Below are 20338 nucleotides of genomic sequence, written 5' to 3' on the forward strand. Positions count from 1 at the left end.
TCTTTACAGCTGTTTCTACAGTATATAAAGCATTTTCCCCATCTAAACCTTTTCACATCTGATAACTTTGAGTCATTTCAGGTGTAATTAAGCTTTGACATTGTTCAACATAAACTCTCCTCACGATAAATTAAAGTACTTTACAAAGCAAAACTAGTGATTGCAAGTAGGGGTGGGTGATATGGCCCTAAAATAATATTACGACATTTTAGGGTCTTTTTGCGATAATGATATTCTTGACTATATGACATATCAATTTAAAAAAAAACATTTGATTATTAATTTAAGAAAATCGAATTGCAACAAAATGTCAACCCAACCTAACCCTACACAGAACTCTAGTGAGTAGAGAGTCGCGAATGAGTGAATGATTTCGGACATAACCCTGGACAACCTGAACTCACATGGGTTCAGGAGTGAACAGCACTAAGTGGACAAACAGGACTGTGGTCTGGACTCCAACTTGGCTACTCAAGAACATTTAAGTTTTTTAAATTTATTACAATGCAGATTTGGCATAAAGTTTGGAGTCACTGCCATAAATTGGTGATTCTCTTTTGCAGACTACAAAAGGTTTTCCTCCAGGATTCTATTTTTGTGAGGTGCATCCATGTTTCCCGACCCAGCAATGTAATTTTTCCAAGAAACTGATTAAAAGCACATGGACCTTCTAGATACAACTGTATTTAACCTCAAATCTCTCGACACACCTCGACTATATACAGACGATCTCCTACCAATGATTGATGTGACTTCTCAAAACAACTTGCTGCATCAGCACCAGTGATTAAAGATTTGCTGTATTTGGGCAGCTTTGTTAAGTCTTTAATTTTGAAATTAAAGATGCTTTTCTTGTGTGGAAAAAAGTTGCACATTTAGGTAGAACATTTGCAACTAATACCTGTTTTACACTACTTGGTATTAACGTGGATTCTTCGCTCACCAACAGTTTTAGGAGCTCTCCGACAAAACCCCCAGTTTGGGGGCAAATCAGTGCCGACTTTGTGCTTGCAAATTGGCACTTGTGTGAACTATTCAAAGACACAAGTCAAGAAGAACACAGATATCTAGCATGCTAAATATTGGGTCTGTCAGCCAGCTACAGCAAGGGCACAAGACACGGGTAAAAGACAGCGACAGGCTGCCCAGCAGCTCTTTCCAAGGTGTGTGTGTTTGAGAGAGAAAGTGTGTTGTGGTTCGACTCGTGCATCATGGCTTTTTCCATCGGGATTGTTTCTGGTGAAAGATCTTGTAGTTTGTGACCCCTGTCACTGGTCAGTCATGGAGTGTGAAAAAGCAAAACCACAACAACTTGAGGACTTCAAATTACACGACAGCAAGTTGTGTAGTGTGAACAGTACAAAGATCTGACGACTTTAAAAGTTGTGTAGTGTAAACTTAGCTTAATCCAATACAGAGTACAGGTAGTGAGCCACACTGAGTCAACAGACCCGTAACAAGATGGCCATTATGGTGTATGTTTTGTTTTTAATGCAATTAAATAGCAAATGTAAGACTAGACGGGAGCACAGCGAGCTCTCTGATGTGGGCTTGCAAAGTCTGGACAATGGCTGCCTTCACATCTGGATCATGTGGTAATGTTGCAGACTCCAGTAGGTGCCTGCAGCAGAGCTTTTTCTTCAGGTCTTTCACCACAGCCTTGCACACTTTCTTGGTCCTCTTCATGTGTGGGCAGAAGCCCTCAGTGACGGTGAGTCCCACCAACGTCTGGTTTACCAGTCTCTTAATGTGGGAGACCCACTCCTCCTGGCTGTGGCTCTGGAGAGAGTGATACTTAGTCAACACTTTCGCTGTCAACACAGTACCAAACAACCAGAGCTGGCTGCTGCCTCAGTTGTAGACTGCAGAGACGTTTGAGGTTGGTCCGTGGAGACTTTAGAGTAGTCTTCCTGAGGTTGATCTGTGGTGACTTGAGAGTTGTCTTCCTGAGGTTGGTCCATGGTGACTTTAGAGTCGTCTTCCTGAGGTTGGTCCGTGGTGACTTTAGAGACTTTCCCTAGGACTGTCTCAGGTATCTCTTGTTCAGATATGGCACTTGTCTGTTGTTCTTATTTATATTCTTATCTTATACTTATAAATCCTCAGTCTGGGAAACTATGTGCCTTTGATCTTTGGTGAGTCATAGATTATATAGTCCCTTTGTCTCACACCTGCACACACCAGTCAATCACCTCTAAATGCAAACCAAACACACACATATGTCCCAAATCAATTAGAAAGTCCCAAAGTTCACAGCTTTACCCACAAACCCCAGCTCCAGGACTAATCATCTAAACACCTCTGTTGCTCTTGTAAAAAAAAGCTGAGCATCATGGGAAATGAAACTGCTCTGCGGTCTTTGATAAAGACATAGGCAGGACAATGGTTGGTGGAGGTGGGAGATAAGGAGTGTGAGCGTGTGATTTTCAATGGGTGGCTGTTTGATCTTCATCTTTTTTTTGTGTGTGTTTCTTATGACACAAGCCTTGGCACACACAGCTGTTCCCATGGGACTCACAAGAGAGATGAATGAACACCCACACCCACACACATATACACATACACACACACACAAAACACACATATATACACACACACACACACACACACACACACGCTGCATTCAGTTTGAGCACAAACATATTAATTGTTTCCCATTCACTTGCATTAAAATGATTTAATAAGACACACATCAAAGACTCAAGTGCCCAGGACTGAGGGGGGCTGAAAGGAGCAAAAGCTACCCACAATGCCCTTGTGCTCTGCTACTGTGGCCCAAAACCCATCCACAACAGATTCAGAAAAATATAAAATAAAGTGAGATTAAGTGCAGCAGACCCATGTGAGCCATAGAGAGAGGACTAAAAACAAGGAGCACAGGAGGAGCGAGGAAGGGAAAAAACCCTCTAATTGAGGCATTTCGCCGGAGTGAGGGTGGGGGTGTACAGTCGGACGTGAGAGAATAAAGGCTCATAATTGCATAATTACTGCAGTGGATACCTGACATACTGAATGCAGACGTCAAATGAGTTCCACATAATTTAACCAAACAGAGGCAAGACCAGGCCACGACAGGGCCCACCACGAAATATACCCTCTCTCTGCTGCCTCATCTTTGTCTGCTGTGTTTTTTTTAATACGTTCATCTCTGACATCCTTACTTGGGCTGTCAAACAATTATTCTTTAAATCGCGATTAATTATCAAATTTCAATAGTTAAACCATAATCGCACCTTTTCATTGCATGTTCAAAATTCCATTATTTTGCATTTTAAAACTGTTTTTAAATGAAGCAGTTCTTATCAGTGTTTTGATTGGGAATCAAATTAAGCAGAGAAATTTACTGTATGATCTTGACTTTGAGACATATTTCTGTCTTTTTGGGGGGAGATAGCAGCTCTGCAGTGGATGCTACATAGAAGTGGTATATATTACCTGAAAGCTGGAAACCCAAAGATTAGTTTGAGATTCAGCTGAGCAATTTAGCCTTTTCCACCAAACAATTTCGGTATGGTACCTTTGGAACCGAAAATAACCCTTCAGACGTGGTACCTAGACCCTAGTGTTTCCACCACAAACAATACTCTTAAATGTGGCAGATTTGTTGTCACTCACTGCTCCGTCCAGCACTCACTGTATTACCTCATTACCGGTGACACAGATGGAAGTCTGCACCTCGTTTATCGTCCACAGAACGAGACTACTAGGGCTGACCTTCGAATCCATTTATGGACATTCGAAGCGGCGCACACTGCAGCACAATCAAACAGATGCGCAACTCAGAGCATCAGAAGTATCTCTGACACCAGACTCAGAGCGGACCGTGATACTGGAAAATGCATATTAGGCCTACTAGTTATTACTTACGTTTTTCAAGTGATTTCCCAAATTTGTTGTTGAGTTGTGATATGCCAATTGCTTTTGGCAAATCTGGCACTCTGCTTTCTGGGGGTTGTCGGGGGCATATTTTAAAGTGCAACCACACATCTGATAACCTCTTGGACATGTCTGCCAGCTCTGAGTGCGCTCGTTGTCAGTATCGGACTGGTGGGGGTTAGTGTTGCGTTTAAGGCCTCCCCCCAAAAAAACGGGAAAAAAAGCGCCGAAGCTTCGAATTTTTTTTTTTCCACAATCAAATCCCGTGCCATCAAACGAAGCTTCGAATTTTTTGGGTCAGCCCTAGAGACTACACACCAACATTTTCAGAACAAAATAAAACAGGGTGCAGTGAGAGTCTCTCTCCATGGGATATTCAAAAATAGCGGGTTTGTGGTTTTAGTCGTTCTCAGGCAAGCTCAGCGGTTTAGCATTTAACATCCTTTCATTTTATAGTTACAGTAATAAAACTCTCCACAATATGAACAGTGGTTACGTGAGCCTCAAAACCAGCCACAACTCCACCTTTTAGTACCAGATCTGTGTGCTAGGTACCCCAACAGAGGGGGGACCAAAAATGGGGACGGTGCAAAGCGGTTCCATTGGTACCATCCACAACTTTTCACAGAGGAAATGGAAAAAAAGCATACCGAACTGTACTGAACCGTACCGTACTGTTCAGTGGAAACTTAGTTTTTGGGAATTACTGAATATATGACTGGATAAATGACTTGGATTATACTGCAGAAGTTGTGTGTGTTTTTATATAGTTGTTAAATGTGGCCCCCTATGACTTAAATCCATCAAGAACTTTTCCAGTTTTTGGATTCTTCATTCACCATGAAGGCATGCCAGAAAAACAAAGTTTTCTTCATGAATCCAACGTAACACGGGATGAGTGACTAATGATCATTTGAGGAATGAAGTATTCCCTTAATCTTATAGCGACTACTAATCTGTTAATTGACTAATCATTTCAGATCTATTGTTACTGTTAAGGCAGTGGAGAACCCTCTCTGACATGACTGCAGGAGCAGAGGAATCCACCTGACACACACACACATGCACACACACACACACACACACACACACAGACAGACAGACACGCACGCACGCACGCACGCACGCACGCACACACACACACACACACACACACACACACACACACACACACACACACACACAAAGCACCAGAAAGAGCTCTAACAGTTTTTTGTGCTTCAGCAGTCAACACTTCCAGCTCTAAAGTGAATAGACCTAAAATCGGTCTACTTCACAAATACGCACTTTCACTCTCTATCACTTTCTCTCTCTCTCTCTCTCTCTCTCTCTCTCTCTCTCTCTCTCTCTCTCTCTCTCTCTCTCTCTCTCTCTCACACACACACACACACACACACACACACACACACACACACACATACACACACAGTGAATAGAGCTCAAACGGTTCCACTTTGTACCTCCTCCGCTTAATCAAAGCTTCTCTATTCAACAATTTGACCTTTTGTTCAAAACAGGATTATCACCTTCTCTGGTCTTCATTCACCCTTTCTCTCTTTCCCTCCCCCTTTCTTCTCTTGCCCCTCAGCCCGTTTCCAGGGGCGACCCGCATGACGAGGGTAATTGCAATAATTTGTTAAATGCCATGGCAACGGTGGTTAGATGGGAGGGGTTAAAAAAAAAAGAAAAAGAAGAATTGGGTGGTTCAGGAAACAAGCGAATCTCTCATTTTGCCAAAGACAGCGGGACGAGAGACGGAAAGGATGACAACAAAGTGTGTGTGTGTGTATGTGTGTGTGTGTTTATGAGAGTGTGTGTGCAAGAGAGACTGAACGAGTGTTTGCCCATTCTCAGGGTGCTGGTTTATTGATAATGGTGGGGATGAGAGTGTGTGTGGGGGGGGGGGGACAGGAGGTAATTTCACTAATGATTAATGTCTCTGTGGTCCTAGCTGAGGACGCCAACACACATGCACGTATATTCGTGTACACACACACACTGCATACACACACACACACACACACACACACAGAGGTGCAGAGCTTTCACTCTATCTGGCTAGACAAACAGCTCTATTTGAACTCTCCCTCGGCCTGAAAGGAATCCTTAATTACACAATATTACCCCTCTTCATTGCCCCGCTGTGTGTGCTGTGTCCGCTGCTGTTCAGCCTCCAGTAGTGTGTGTGTGTGTGCATGTGTGTGTATGTGTGTGTTGCTGTGTGAGGTGTAAGTATTCAGTGGTAGCAGCTGTTTCACACATCGTGACAAAGGGGTTGAGGGGGACTCGCTCCCCGCACATTCACCAAACTAATTGATTTCTGTTCAGCACTGTGGGAGAGTTACCCCCACATACACACACACTTTCACAGGCGGTACATTCCACTCACTCAAGACCAAGGTGTTAGAAGCTACCAGGAGAGAAAGCGAGAGGGAAAGAGTCCTCTGTAAAGACAACACAGGAATCCCATTTACTTCACTGGCTGCTCGTCACACTGAGCTCGGTGACAACCTGCTCTGTTCCCTGTTTTGCTTCACATCTTGTTTCTACTAGGGCTACAAGGAATCCCAGAATTTCCCAGAATCTGTATAACAGGATATAATGATACGGCTCATGTACAAAAAGTCAATGTCCAGGGTTTTCTAAGGCCTTTACACACATGCACTGCAAACCTGATATTATCTTGACATTACCCAGACGAGCTCAATGTTAAGGCCTTTGTACAGTGAGTCATTTTTTGTCCGAAATTGTCGCATGTCTAAAAATAAATACTACCTCACATTATGTCAATCATGTTTGCACACTGAGTCCGAAACTTTCGTCCGTCATAAAATTTTCAGAACAGGTTCGATTTTCAAGCCTTTAGAGACGTCTGACCAAGAATCAGTGAAGAAAATGTGGCAGCGGGACACAGCCGTGACAAGACAGAGGAACGGGGTGCACAGAATCATTTCATAACTCAGACAGCTGACTTTCAACAGGTCAGATAGTTATGCTCAGGTGGATGATGATGAAGAGGAGTAGGATGTGGACTGCACACAGACAGTAGCCATGTTTCCATCAGCCTGTTTAGATGCGTATCTAGAAGTGTCGCATCGGAAAATTATGATGGAAACGCCAAAATTAAAATTAAAATCCCCTGATTCGCACAAACTAAAATACGCTCGCTTTAGCCGCTTAGCCGTTTTGGTTGATTCGAAAAAATGTTGATTCGTAAAACGGGGGACGGAAACAGTTATGTTTGAATTAAGTCTGACGTAGCGCACCTCTCTCCATGGTGATATCCACACTCCGGGTCGGGAAGGCAGTAATGCATTTACAAGCTGGTTGCCAACCGCCAGAAAATGTAGAAGAAGAAGAATACGAGACATGTTTTGTTTCTGGTTCTGCGGAAAACTCGCACCAGTTCGTAGTTTTCACCAAAGTCCGTACATTTAATGGAAACACACAGGATTCGTATTTCTTTTAATGCACATTTCCCAATGATTCAAATCACTTTTGGATGGAAACATAGCTAGTGTCTGGCTGTTATTATGGACATGGCAGCTGCAGAATGACTATAGGGGAAAAATTGTGTTTTTTTGGCGATATTTTTGGCCTTTTTTTTTGGTTGGGGGGGGCATCAAGTGTGCAACCATTTTAATTACTTAGTGTTGATGTAAGTCAGTTTTAATAACTGAGTAATACTGTACGTTATTTGTCAAGTGATAACCTTTCCAACATTGTGAAATCTGGATATACACTGCTCAATTACGGGAACACCTAATCGTGACAGTATAACACCAAGTCAGTTAAACTTCAGGGATATCAATCTGTCCATTTAGGAAGCACAAGTGATTGTGAATCAGTTTCAGCAGCTTTGGTGCAAATGAAAGTGACAAAAGGTGCAATGGAGAGGCAAAAGCAAGACAACCCGCAAAAAGGGAATGGTTTTACATGTGGTGTCCACAGACAGTTGCTCTCTCCTTATCCTTCCTGTCACAGTCTCAAGAACATGGAGGAGATATCAGGAGACCGGCTGTTGTGCACTGTCGTGCAATGGTGCACGTTTTGCTGCCTGTAACATCACCCAGCATGACCGGTTTGGCGGTGAGCCAGTGATGGTCCTGGGAGGCATATCTTCGGAGGGTCGCACAGACCTCCATGTCATAGCCAACAGTACCCTGATTGCTGTTAGGTACCGGGATGAAATCCTCAGAGCGATTGTCAGACCTTACGCTGGTGCAGTGGGCCCTGGGTTCCTCCTGGTGCAGGACAATGCCCGGCCTCATGTAGCCAGAGTGTGTAGGCAGTTGTGTTGCAGTTGAGTGTGTAGGCTGGATGACGAAGGCACTGATGCCACTGACTGGCCCTCTTGTTCCCCTGACCTAAATCTAATTGAGCCCTAATGGGACGTTATGTATCAGTGCATCCAAAGTCACCAAGTACCTCCACAGACTTTCCAGGAGCTTACTGATCAAGGTCTGGGGGGAGATCCCCCAGGACTCCATCTGCTGACTCATCAGGAGCATGCCCAGATGTTGGGAGTGCATACGCGCCTACAGATTTTAATTTTTTTTACTTTGATTCAATCGGTCAACAATAAAAACAAATATTTAGCTGCAACATTAAATTATTTCATGACATATCTGGATGCATGCATATACAGCATGTATTCAATCACGTGGCTGAGCACACATTTGCATGTCTGAACTCATTTATGATCCAAGTTCTTCTATCTATAGATCTGAAAATCTGAAAAGCTCATAATGTAGGAAGCACTGATCTGTACTTTCACAGCTTGCATGCTTTTGAGACAGCAAAATGTGTCTAACTACAAAATAATTTACCCTGTAAAGAGTATAATCCAACATACTAAGTGTTCTTTCAAGCCAGGAGTAGTCCTGTATTACTGAGACAAATCTGCTTGATCTTTAAAGTCAAATACATTTGATTTGTTGTATTTTTAGTTCTTGCTGATTCTCCAATGACCCAGTTTTCCCAGATGTATCATTTAAATTTCACCTTATCATCTTAAAAAACTGGCGAGGAGTGCATGTTAAACTTGATATTCAAAGTAAGAATGGCCATTTAAGTATTTTCATGGATCATGCTCCTTCAAATCTCTCTGGTGCTCTTTTCATTTCGCTAGCATAATGTGCTCTTTGGTTGAAAATGTCAGCACAGTGCCCTGCTGAGGTTTCCTTCATCTCTTGTCCAACATCTTTTTGATGGCTCTCTTACCATTACTGCATCTGTTGAATCCCACATTGTGCTAAATACAGTCTAACCCTTTCATGAACACTTAGTGGTAGGTCAATTTTCATAAGTGTTGACCGTTTTATTAGATACAGCTCAGTTCCCCTGAAAACCTGACGTAACTTACTGTACTGAAGCATTAATTTAGTATCTTTAGTAATGTGTTGATAGACAGCAGAGCATAAAGCTTAAATGTAGCGTTTGTAGACCAAAGATTTTCATATAGTGTAATACTTTGATCACAGAAAGCACATGATCTGAAGATGTGTGCACTGGTGAACTAACTGCAAGTTGCTTAGGAGAAAAGGATTTTAAAAAGGAAGAAAAAACATCTGGACAGCTGTGCTAGCCTCATAAGTTGCAGCATTAAACTCTGGATGAAAACTAAATGAAGTCCATTTGTGGCCCTGCAGGTGGTGAAGAAGAAGACATGAGTGTTTGTGTGCTTGTGTTTTTGAGTGTGTGTAAAGCAGTTTGATAGGAGGAATCCGTAGTATTCATCAAAACCTCAGTCACACTCACAAACTGGCAGACAAACACAGAAATACTCACAGAGTAGTATTTCTTGATATGTCGACGGATGTCAAGTAGCAGTTTGTTGCTGATGTTGACCTGGTAGTCGATGGGGCGGCTCCCACAGGGGATGTGACAGCATCGCAACAAGCTGGGCTCCAACTTTGATCCCTGAAGAAGAGAAAAAGATTAATTCATAAACAGACAATATCAGCTGAAGCTATCAAGCAAATATCTTCAGTTTTGTTCAAAATACCTGAATAAAAACAGGTGACATTATTGTTGACTATAATCCATTCCGATAGTATACACAAATACTGTAGATGGTTTAAAACCTCTGCTCATAAACACTGTTAACAATGATGATTGTTAGGAAAGCCTGAGCTCCAAAGCTGCATTCATGTGCAGCTGAATCATCTTGAGAAGAAAAATGACCTCACTTCTGGAAGACTTGTGAGTTCAGTGAGTTAACCACCATAAAACAATTGAGGAGACACTGAGCTGTTTTTCTTTACGAGACAAAAGTAAGGATCTTTGAAAACCCACAGCCCCCACACCGAAACTGCATTAGCGGGAGCTGTGTCCCACCATTTCTGTACATTTCCTACACCTACGATCTAAGATCACACCCACTTCACGCCATGATTGGTCAGCTGTTTGTAAGTAAGGTGTTTTCACTCCTGATACCAGTACTTCTTCCAATTTTTTCAGATAAATCAACAAGTGCAACACTATATATGCCTTTCAGGGGAGACTGTGTGAAAATGTACTCCATTATCCCCATTTCTATATGATATCATGTGTCCTCCCCCTCTTGTGATGGTCGGCTTTTTATCCCACCTTCAAGTGTGATTGTTTGGAACAACTATAAACGATTTTGATTTCTGACAAGTTCTGGCAACATGTGCTACAAAACACTTAATTTCTAATGTAATTATGGATAAAGTAGCCCGTTCTAGTCCGATACGCTGTACCACTATAAGATTAAGTGCCGGTATGCAGTACCAGGAAGAGGGGACAGCAGCTGCCTGCAGAAAGTTAGAAAGATATTCTGATTAAAACTTTCCTGGATGAATAACTCATAGGAGCAGCATTGTTAAAACACAAAAAGACACCTCATTCCAACTGTAGTCAGGCAGACATCGAGCTACAACCATATCTTCATCAAAATGAGGCGTCCTCCAAACTGGACGATGAAGTTGCTCTCTATGTGCAACTGGCTGTGAGATGAGGGCGCAGGGACCGTCTACAAAGTGCAACACTGACAAGAGATACTACAAAAAGATGCAATGGCTACATTTTACAGTGTAGCTTAGTGTCCCAAAAATCACTTCACACATCAAAGGTCTCCTGTTGTTTATACTACCACACTTGGTTCAGAAAAATTTGCTTCTGCATAATTTTGGGGAATTTTCATTGGAAAAAATATGTCATAACTTGACTGTTGTACAGTGTAGTGTCTCCAAATATTCAAATATCACTCTAAATATTCTATTTTAATGTGCCTAATGTTCTGAAATTTCAAAGATGAGACTTGTAAGCTCTTAAACAGCATGCCTCAAAGTCTGCTTGCTGGGCCTGAAGTTATAATTTTAAGTAACTGTTGAGCGCCTATGGATACTGGGTTGCTTATCTACTATGAGACTAAGGCCTCAAATACACAGAAAGCGTTTTGCAGGTTACAAAATGTGAGGTGCAAAACAAACAAAAACGATGTGCTGCGCCTTTTTATTGTTGCCAGGCAACCACAGACTCACCTCCTTATTATAACCTTCCTGTGTAATCAATCTATTGTTTATTCATCTATTTTAGTTATATGATAGTAATTAGTATCTAGTAACTAAAATGTTCAGGCAGAGGGTACTTGCTGTAGTTCTGGTGGGTGAGAGGCTGTCAGCAAATAATTTGTTGGGCACAGGGAAACAGAGATCTGTGTGGGTACATGAGACCCTAAAAAAGATGGTGGATCATGGGGAGTACCACCAGTTGGTCCAGGAGCTTCTCCTCAATGATGGCTGTTTCCAGGCGTATTTTAGGATGACCCAGGGACAGTTTGACAACCTGCTGTCTATTGTCGGGCCGTATAGCTCTTGGTATCCAGCAACAACTACCATCAGTTTGTCCTCCATTGTTTACCAACTGTAAACTTGTTGTCTCATCATCCAATTGGCGGAGATGATCTTGGGGCGCTTTTCTGCTCTGAGTTGAAGTTTTTTCAACCTAAGGAGTTCAGAGCACTCCAGCAAAAACGCCAGACACCTACAGCGCAGCAATGTGAGATGCATCACAACACTAAAACCATGAGCAAAAAGTTTCATTCTCATTAAAAACTGCTGCTAAAATACTTCCTGTGTGATCGGGGCCAAATTCTTCTAAACTGGATGGAGCATAGAGCAGCCTGCTTTACAAGGGACTCCTGGTTGAAGGAATACCTGGACTGACTGAACATGGAATGAGCAGCCTGCCTGTTAAAAGACTTCAATAAGGGGCTGAAGGACCACTGGGACACTGTCTGTACACTTTTAAATTACACCCCACCCTTTTTTTTTTAAATTACTAACGCTTTGTACTGTTTTGTGTGTTCTGTATTATTTCTATTCTTGTGCCTTCCCTATCTGACTTACCCTTGTTGAATGTGTGTTAAATCTATAAGAAAGACATAACAATAAAACTGTTAATAACAGAAAGGTCTGATGAAGAACGTGTAGCTCATACCTCACCTCTGTGGTAATATAATTAAATACTAATGGGAGCATAGCGCAGAATTTCTTCTACTTTCACCCAGGTTCCACTTGGCTCTAGCAGCACAGGTAATAGGATTTTATGTTCTGCAATTATGTGTCTTACTGAAATGCACCTTGGGAGTTGTAATTGACATCTGTGCATTTGAATTTTTATCAAAGAACTAGATATTTTCCAACACATTTGCTTGTCTTCTGCCAATCCAAGCCATGAAAGTGCTCCATCTGTGAGTCATCTCAACCTGTCTATGGAGAAAATTAATGAGATTTTATCTCCATGAATTGCACATGATTGAGTCTGTTGTTTTGAGTCTGTCGGTACAATGGCTATTAGGGAATAGCATTTACTACACTCACACTGCAATAATTACAATCTGACTCCCACCAGATTTTAGGAATAAATATAAATATATGTGTGCACAGGGGTTCATCAAAGCTAAGCAGTTACGTAACATAGCAACTTGGCCATTACCTTTAAACCTCCACAGAGAACATGTCATAAGTGTGGAAGGTGTGAGGGCTTTAAAGTACCCTGGGGCCAGGAAATTTTAACTTTATTATGGCCTGAAGAAAACAGGTCAACGTGACCTCAATACCCCTGAATTGTCCACTTGACAGCAAGGCTTATAGTTGAATGAATGCAATGAAAAAAGTAGCCACAGTACATAACAATTACACTAAATATAACAGCTTTAAACACTTGCTCCTTTAAACCTGAACTCCATTTAACTGTCGCGTTGACAGCAGCAAAAAAAAAAAAAGGTTTCTGCAGAGAAGTCAAGACACACAAGTATGCATGTGACACCCCCCCACCCAGCCACACACAAGTTTTTTGTTTGCCTACATCATTCCCTTCATGGAAAAAAACCACCAGATTTTCTGCCAGTGCAAGTCAATCAACTCATTTGACTCCCCTAATATGCAGCTACATTAACCCCCTCCATCTCCTCCTCCTCTTCCTCATGTGTTTTTTCTTTCCTGTCTGCTCTGGATGAAAGCAGCCTCCCTTCTCCTCCTCCACTCCTACTCTTTTATCTCTCTTGTTTCATTCCAAACGTCATTTTGATAACAGGATTCTCCCTCCTGAACAAAGTTGTGCCTATAAAAATTATACAACGCTCACTTTCCAGTTAACTTACTGATGTGCGATTAAATGAAAACAGGAAACACCCAAAGTAGTTTCTGTCTTGTGTTTGAGTGAAACTTATGAGACAAGTTCAGATAAAGGATGGTGTCTTTTAACACTCATCACTCCTCCAAGTGCCGTCTACAACCCAACAACTGTCATCATTACCACTGTGTCTGCACATTAACAGCTTCTTCTGCATACATGTAAAACAACTTGCACTCACAGTTTAACATGGATGCTTCACACACATCTTCCCCCCGACAGCACAGAAGATCTATACAATGAGCACAGTTTCAAGGTGAACACCCAAGATTAGTGTCACCATTTAATATCTGACCAAATGTAACCTCTTCTGTTCCTGATATACAACATTGAATAATGGATAGAAAACAAGGAATATTCCGATCTGATCCCAAAGATTGGGATCAGGGCCGATCAAGGCATTTTCCAACTGTTCAGGATCAGCAACATTGAGCTAAATAGAGGATCCTATCCTTTGTTTAACATCACCTGTCGCACAGGTGTTTTTACTTGTGGAGCTTTCACCTAGAGACAAGCGGAGTGCAGCCATCTCCAACTCTCCTGTTGTCTTTCTCTCCTCCACTTCGCCAGCTCCCGTGTGCGTGTAAAAGCAGAGACTGAACCCCGCCCGTGGAAAAACACAACACACCATAACCAACAGCAAAAATGCAGTATGAGACTTATGTATTTTACCAAAATTATGAGCACTCTCATTTCAGCTCTGTGTGAACGTCTCCTGCGTTCATGGCACATGGCGTTTATCCACAGGCAGGAGAGAAACGGACAGCTGTGCCAAACCAACGATAACCACACTCACCACACCACTTCAAGGTGCAACAAAAGCCCCAGGAGCAACAAGTACATGAGAGTTTTATATTAATGTAGCCTAATACATGCAAAAGATGTCCAGATGACAAAAATTAATTGATGGGGCCACTCCTACAGAAAACATTACAGACCCTTTTAGGGCCGAAGTCACAATGATGTCATTTCATTATCTGGAGGCACTCTCCACCACAGGGCTGTAGGCTACACAGAAGTCTTAAAATGTCATCTTGTTGTGTTATTGGGAGCCAGAATAGAAGGAGTCATGGCCCAAAACTTAAATTTTATCACACACCAGCCACCACTGCCTGTCAACAAAAACAAAGACTATGGTTAAATGTGATAAGACAAAAGGACTGGACGGAGGTGATCATCAAAAGTGTTCACATGTGCAGCGCACACTTCATATCAGGTTACGGAAAAAGTATTTACTGTTGTAGAAAACATTATGTGTATTAAGGGTTAACATGTCCATCTAATCAGAAATTGAGGTGGTATTAAGAGGAATATTGGATTTCTCTGTGACACTTACCTTTTAGTGCATTAGCTAACGCTGGCTTTGACAGCAAAACAAACTGGAGGAAACAGTTGTCTGTTGGAAAATATGTCATCCTCCTTTGTAAGATTGGCACAGTAATAAACCACAAAGCTTCCTGTCAAATGATCCATCCACTGAGTGAGAGCATACAGGTCGGCCAGTCTGGTCCCGTTGGTCAGTGTTTACTTGTTCAAGTAACACTCATGGTGTCACTCCCGGATAGTGAGTGACCTGACATGGTGTGTTCAGAAATTAAGTCTGACGCTCTATGCTAAAATGAGAACAAAATTCTAATCAATTCATTCTTGAGTCCAAGTGTACTTTTGTACCAAATTTGAGGAAATCCCCTCAAGGCCTTCTTGAGATATTGCACTGACGGGAAGAATAAGACACAATGACCTTGACCTTTGACCATCAAGTTCTAATCAGTTCATCATCAAGTCCAAGTGGACATTTGTGCCAAATCTATAAAAAATAAAATAAATCCCTCAAGGTTTTGCTGAGATTTTACGTTCACAAAAATGAGACAGGCGAGGTCAAAGTGACCTTTACCTTTGACCACCGCAATCTATTCAGTTCATCACTGAGTCCAAGTGAGTGTTTGCGCCAAATTTGAAGATATTTCCTAAAGGTGTTCTTGAGATATGGCATTCACAAGAATGGGACAGACGGAAAATGCTGGCACAGAGGCATAAAAACATTTACAATGTCAAGTGTCATCACTGACTTTTTTTCTTATCCTTGTCTTTGTCTGATGCTCGATTAAAACTGAACTCAGGAAATCCCTGCAGCTTTCTCCAGATTTTTCTCCCTCCACACTTAATCTTTTCATCCTCCTTTACCCTGCTACCCCCCATCAAACAACTTTCCTCCTCTGTCTGTCCTCCATCATCCATCACCTCCTCCTCCTACCATCTCTGGCTCTGTGTCAGTGGTGGAGTCAAGGCCCATCTGTCCTCCCCTCTCACTGAGCTGTTAGACCATGTTCACCACCCTAATTAACTTACTGTCTTATCAGTTTCTCCGTGTGTGCGTGCATACCAGCCTCTGACGCATGCTGGAAAATTAACACCAGTAATCAAACGGATCCTGGATGTTCATTGTGAAGTTTGGAATTATTCCAACCAACATTTCAAGACCATATTCTGCTGTTAATCACCAAAACAGGAAGTTTCATTTCTCTTTGAATGTGCACAAGCATTTAATTAACTACAACTGAACATTACAAAGATTTTCTGGCATATTTCCGGTGCCAGTGTGTGTGCCCCTCAGTAAAACATAGCAGTGTAATTGCTAAAGTGTGCAATGATATCAACCTTTTATGGAGTGTGTGTAAAATACTCCTTTTTTAATTTAATGCAAGTTCTCTCTGCCAGCAGAGGAAAAAGGGTTGTCAGTTTTATTAGTGTGTTTCAGACAAGAAAAGGCTGTGTGCCCTGCTCCTCATTAGAAGCAGATAAAACACACACACATAGACACACGACCTTGGCCTGACAAATGGTAGGAGATCAGTGTGTGTGTGTGTGTGTGTGTGTGTGTGTCCATAGAGCAGCAGGGGTTAAGGAAAGGCTTTTCAAGTTGTGGAGTCCAAACTATGCCAATGAAAACAGAGTCCGTATTGGAGCCAGGCAGCTGTCTAAAAATACAGACAGAGACACAATATGGAGGATGACTAAAGCATGAATCCTTCACAGGAAGTCGGACTGAAATGCCTTCGGAAAAACCATTCTTCCCCTCTCAGACTCTTTATCTGTGTCTCTACTTATTAATCCATTCAACACACCATCTGTGATAAAAGCAGTCTTTTCACTTTAGTCTTTCTCAGTATCTTCATGAGGTTCTCTGTGCGGTTTTGTGCGCTGCACATAGAAACACGACTCCACAACTGATTGTTCTGCTGCAGCCAAAGTGACCTGGTTTTAATATACATGTTGCCATTTTATAAGGTACACCTAACTAAAACTAATGCAGTCTAACAGACCCTTTTACTGTTGGTAAACAGTATGACATTTTCTGGTGGACAGGGCTTAGCTGGAGGCAGCCCTAGCTAGCAAGTTCTGGTGGCTTGTTTAAGACAGTGGAGGAAGATGATGCGATTGGTGCGTTCAGAAATACTCATTATGAGTGTCAAAGCACACTCTGGTACAAACTGGGCCGTTCGTAAATTCTGCACAGGCGAGCATTTTTGATGATCGCCTCCGTCCAGTCCTTTCATCTTATCACATGTAACCACAGTTGTCTTTGTTTTTGTTGATGGGCAGTGGTGGCTGGTATGTGATAAAGTTTATGTTTTGAGCCATGACTCCTTGTATTCTGGCTCCCAATAACACAACAAGATGCCATTTTAAGACTCCTATGTAGCCTACAGCCCTGTGGTGGGAGGCATGGTTGCATCCAACTAACATTTTCAAGGCTGTAGGTTGTGTTGATGTTGAATTGTACCATCTTATACTGACAGATGTTTTTACTTTTTTGTCCATCCAATGTATATCAATGAGGGTAGGCTAAATAACAGAACCCCCCATGCAATGGTTTTAGCTTGATGTAACTGGTGACCTGGCAACTGAATGTATTTCAACTGCAGCCTTTCTCAGATAGAAAATCATATGAAGCTGTCTTGGCAACATTTCCTCCGGGATGTTGTAAACTCATGTTAGGTTCCGTATATTTTTCGTTCCTCTTGGAGAAAATTGTTTGTAGAGACTAATATTTAAATATCTCTCTCTAACTGCAAATAATATGCCCAAGAACTCGTCTTGGTTTTTCGGTAAATGGCCACAATTACTGGCTAAATGTTATCAAAAAAATCACAATGGATAAGCTACAACTGAGGAATTAACAATGCATTGACATATTTTTATGGAAGTATATTGTAATCACTACAGGAAAAATATCTTAGTTAGTTAATTTATATGATTATCATCTCATTAAATTAGAAACACAAGAAGTTTTCTTTCTGTGAGAACTTTCTGTGATAATTCACTTGGTAATTCAAACGTATGCAATTTATCTATTTTGCCTATAAAAAGTAATGAAAAAGGAAATGTTAGCCTTTCCCACTAAACTTCCATTTACATTGTCTGCATCAGCACAGCCACAGGATGCTGTGTTTACATCACGCCCACCCTCGTGGCAATTAAAGGCTTGTATAATTAAATATAATTTGAAAGATTCAACAAATTCACTCATGGATCACTCGTGGAAAAATCTAAAATGTCCATTTAGCCAAAATGTACAGAAATGTACAAATCAAAAGTTTCATCTCGATACAATGTTTTATCGATTGTTGTATCGATCCAGATCGATGGATCAATACATCCCTAGTAATGAATTCACTTGAGGAAAAAATATCTGCCCCGTTTTTGTTCATAGCTGTAGAAAAAACATGTAAAGCCCAGTTCAGACCAAAGATTCAAAATGCGATGAGTTGAAACATGCAACTACTTGCAATGCGCCACTGTACAAGGTTCAAAAAATCTGCAGATTCACACCTATGCAACTAGATGAGATGGTGTATCATCTGTATGCAACAGTTCTCTGCACTTGCAGCAGCAGCGACCCACCGTCCGACTGTGGCACACCATGAGGACATAAACAGAGGGCTTGAAAGGGACGGAGCACCTGCCGCAGCAAGTGAACCTGCTGTCTAAGTTAATTTGGACTCAGCTAGCAGACTTCACTACAAGCTGGCTGTTGAAACAGGCAACGTGCTTTCCACTCTAAAACCAGTTGCTGGTGATTTGACCAGCTGAGTTGCAGATGACATCATCAGCCGACAGCCGAGCTCAGACGGCCAGTTCACACTGCTGCAACTTTTCTCTTCAACGTTCTAAAACCACGTCTTGTCGCAAATCTTTGGTCTGAACCGGGCTTAAAAACACAGCACATGATTAATAAAAGACTTCTTTGATAACTAACACTGTGTGTGTGTAGACTTCTACTCACAGCTCCTTCAAAGACACTGTCGTAGATGTTGTCAGTGCCACACTGGGGGCAGGTGAAGGTGAACCTCTCGCAGTCTTTGTAGCGCTCCTCGTCAGTCAGCTGGACCGGAGCTCCCAGCGTGCCATCGGCCTCTTCCTCCCTCTGGTACTGCTGGTGAGCCCGGAAATGACTCGGGTCCAGACCTGGTACGGACACAAAACAATTCTAGCTTTCACCACAGATTATTTTATCCTGTCACATATCTTTCTTTTACATGAATCTACAATAATTAAAACAAATGTTTACACAGAAACGAGACATAGCAGGTAAATAACTTTGTAAATTCCCCTCGAAACATTTTAATTTTATGACTATTAGACAACAATGAAACATCTGTTTTGTACTTTTAATAGGCTGTTGTGATAGTAGGTGTGACAGCTTTTCTATGTTTGGCTGCCTCAGCTGTCAACAGACTATAAAATAGGAATTATGACCAACACTAACACATACATAAAGAGAGATTAGTACTATCACTCAAAGTAAGCTGTGCCCCACAAATACCTCTTGGCCAGTGTTTATTTATAAAACAGTGACTGCAAATGAGTCATTTAATTACTGTAAGACCTGCTATTCAAGTTGAAGTCAACAACACCAATTAAAAACATTTCCCTCCTTAAATTTTAATTAAATACTTTCATTGAACATTTGACTTTTTTTAATCTGTAATCGCTCATATTTTGAAGGCAAAAGGAAACCTGAAATTCCTCAATAAACCCACCCACTCTCATAAAGTCTTCTCCAGTCATTAACTTACCCAGCCATGTGGCGATGAGCACGCCGTCGATGCCTTCGATGGGGTCACAGATGCGCGACACCACAGGGTGGACCTGCTGGGCGAGGTAGTACTGAGTGTCCAGACTGAGACCCTCCTGCTTCTGGAGCTGCTCCAGAGCATAGGCTCTCTGACTAGCTGCCAGCGTGGAGCCGTCCTGGGGGAGAAAGAAAAGACACGCAGTGGTGTGAGTGGTAGCTTGTACTTTAAACTATAGTGTATACAACAAATCTATCTTTAGATATTCCTACATTGGTAAATATGTCGATGATGTTCAGCACATTCTGGGATTTTAATGATTAGGTGTTGAAATGTAATTATAAAAACCTTAAAAAGAAAAGTGGACCAGTGTCTCAAGAGATCATATTCATGTTTCTGTCCTACACACACACCTTGCAGATGATGTAAGAGACTGTATCTCCAGCTTTAACCCGGCGACCACCCTGGGAGTTGATCCACAGAGCCACATGGACGTGAGGGAGGCTCTTCTTGTCTGGATAGTCCTGAGGATCTTTAGTCAGAGCCTGGAGGACAAAACATGACAGTGGCAATTAACAGACAGGTAATAACAAATACATTAGAATAGAAAACACATCCAACATTTCCAGAGCCTCACATGGGCTGTGCTAGTTTGTCTCTATACGTTTCCCTACATGTGACTTGCTGGTTGCCAAGAGGACGCACATAACCCAGCTTACTTA

At 41.8% G+C, this 20338-nt stretch overlaps 1 protein-coding gene across 1 annotated transcript in view; it reads right to left on the reverse strand.

Moving 5' to 3' along the window:
* Positions 1–20338, reverse strand: part of pola1 (polymerase (DNA directed), alpha 1) — an 83426-nt gene that overhangs the window by 27649 nt on the left and 35439 nt on the right. Inside the window, exons 31-34 of the mRNA XM_033639364.2 lie at positions 20030–20161; positions 19620–19794; positions 18827–19008; positions 9667–9798 (exon numbers count right to left, since the gene is read on the reverse strand). Of these exons, the coding sequence (XP_033495255.2) occupies positions 9667–9798; positions 18827–19008; positions 19620–19794; positions 20030–20161 (621 nt within the window). The remainder of the gene's footprint in view (positions 1–9666; positions 9799–18826; positions 19009–19619; positions 19795–20029; positions 20162–20338) is intronic.

This window comes from Epinephelus lanceolatus, chromosome 20 (assembly GCF_041903045.1).
Source record: "Epinephelus lanceolatus isolate andai-2023 chromosome 20, ASM4190304v1, whole genome shotgun sequence".
NCBI classification, from domain to species: Eukaryota; Metazoa; Chordata; class Actinopteri; order Perciformes; family Serranidae; genus Epinephelus; species Epinephelus lanceolatus.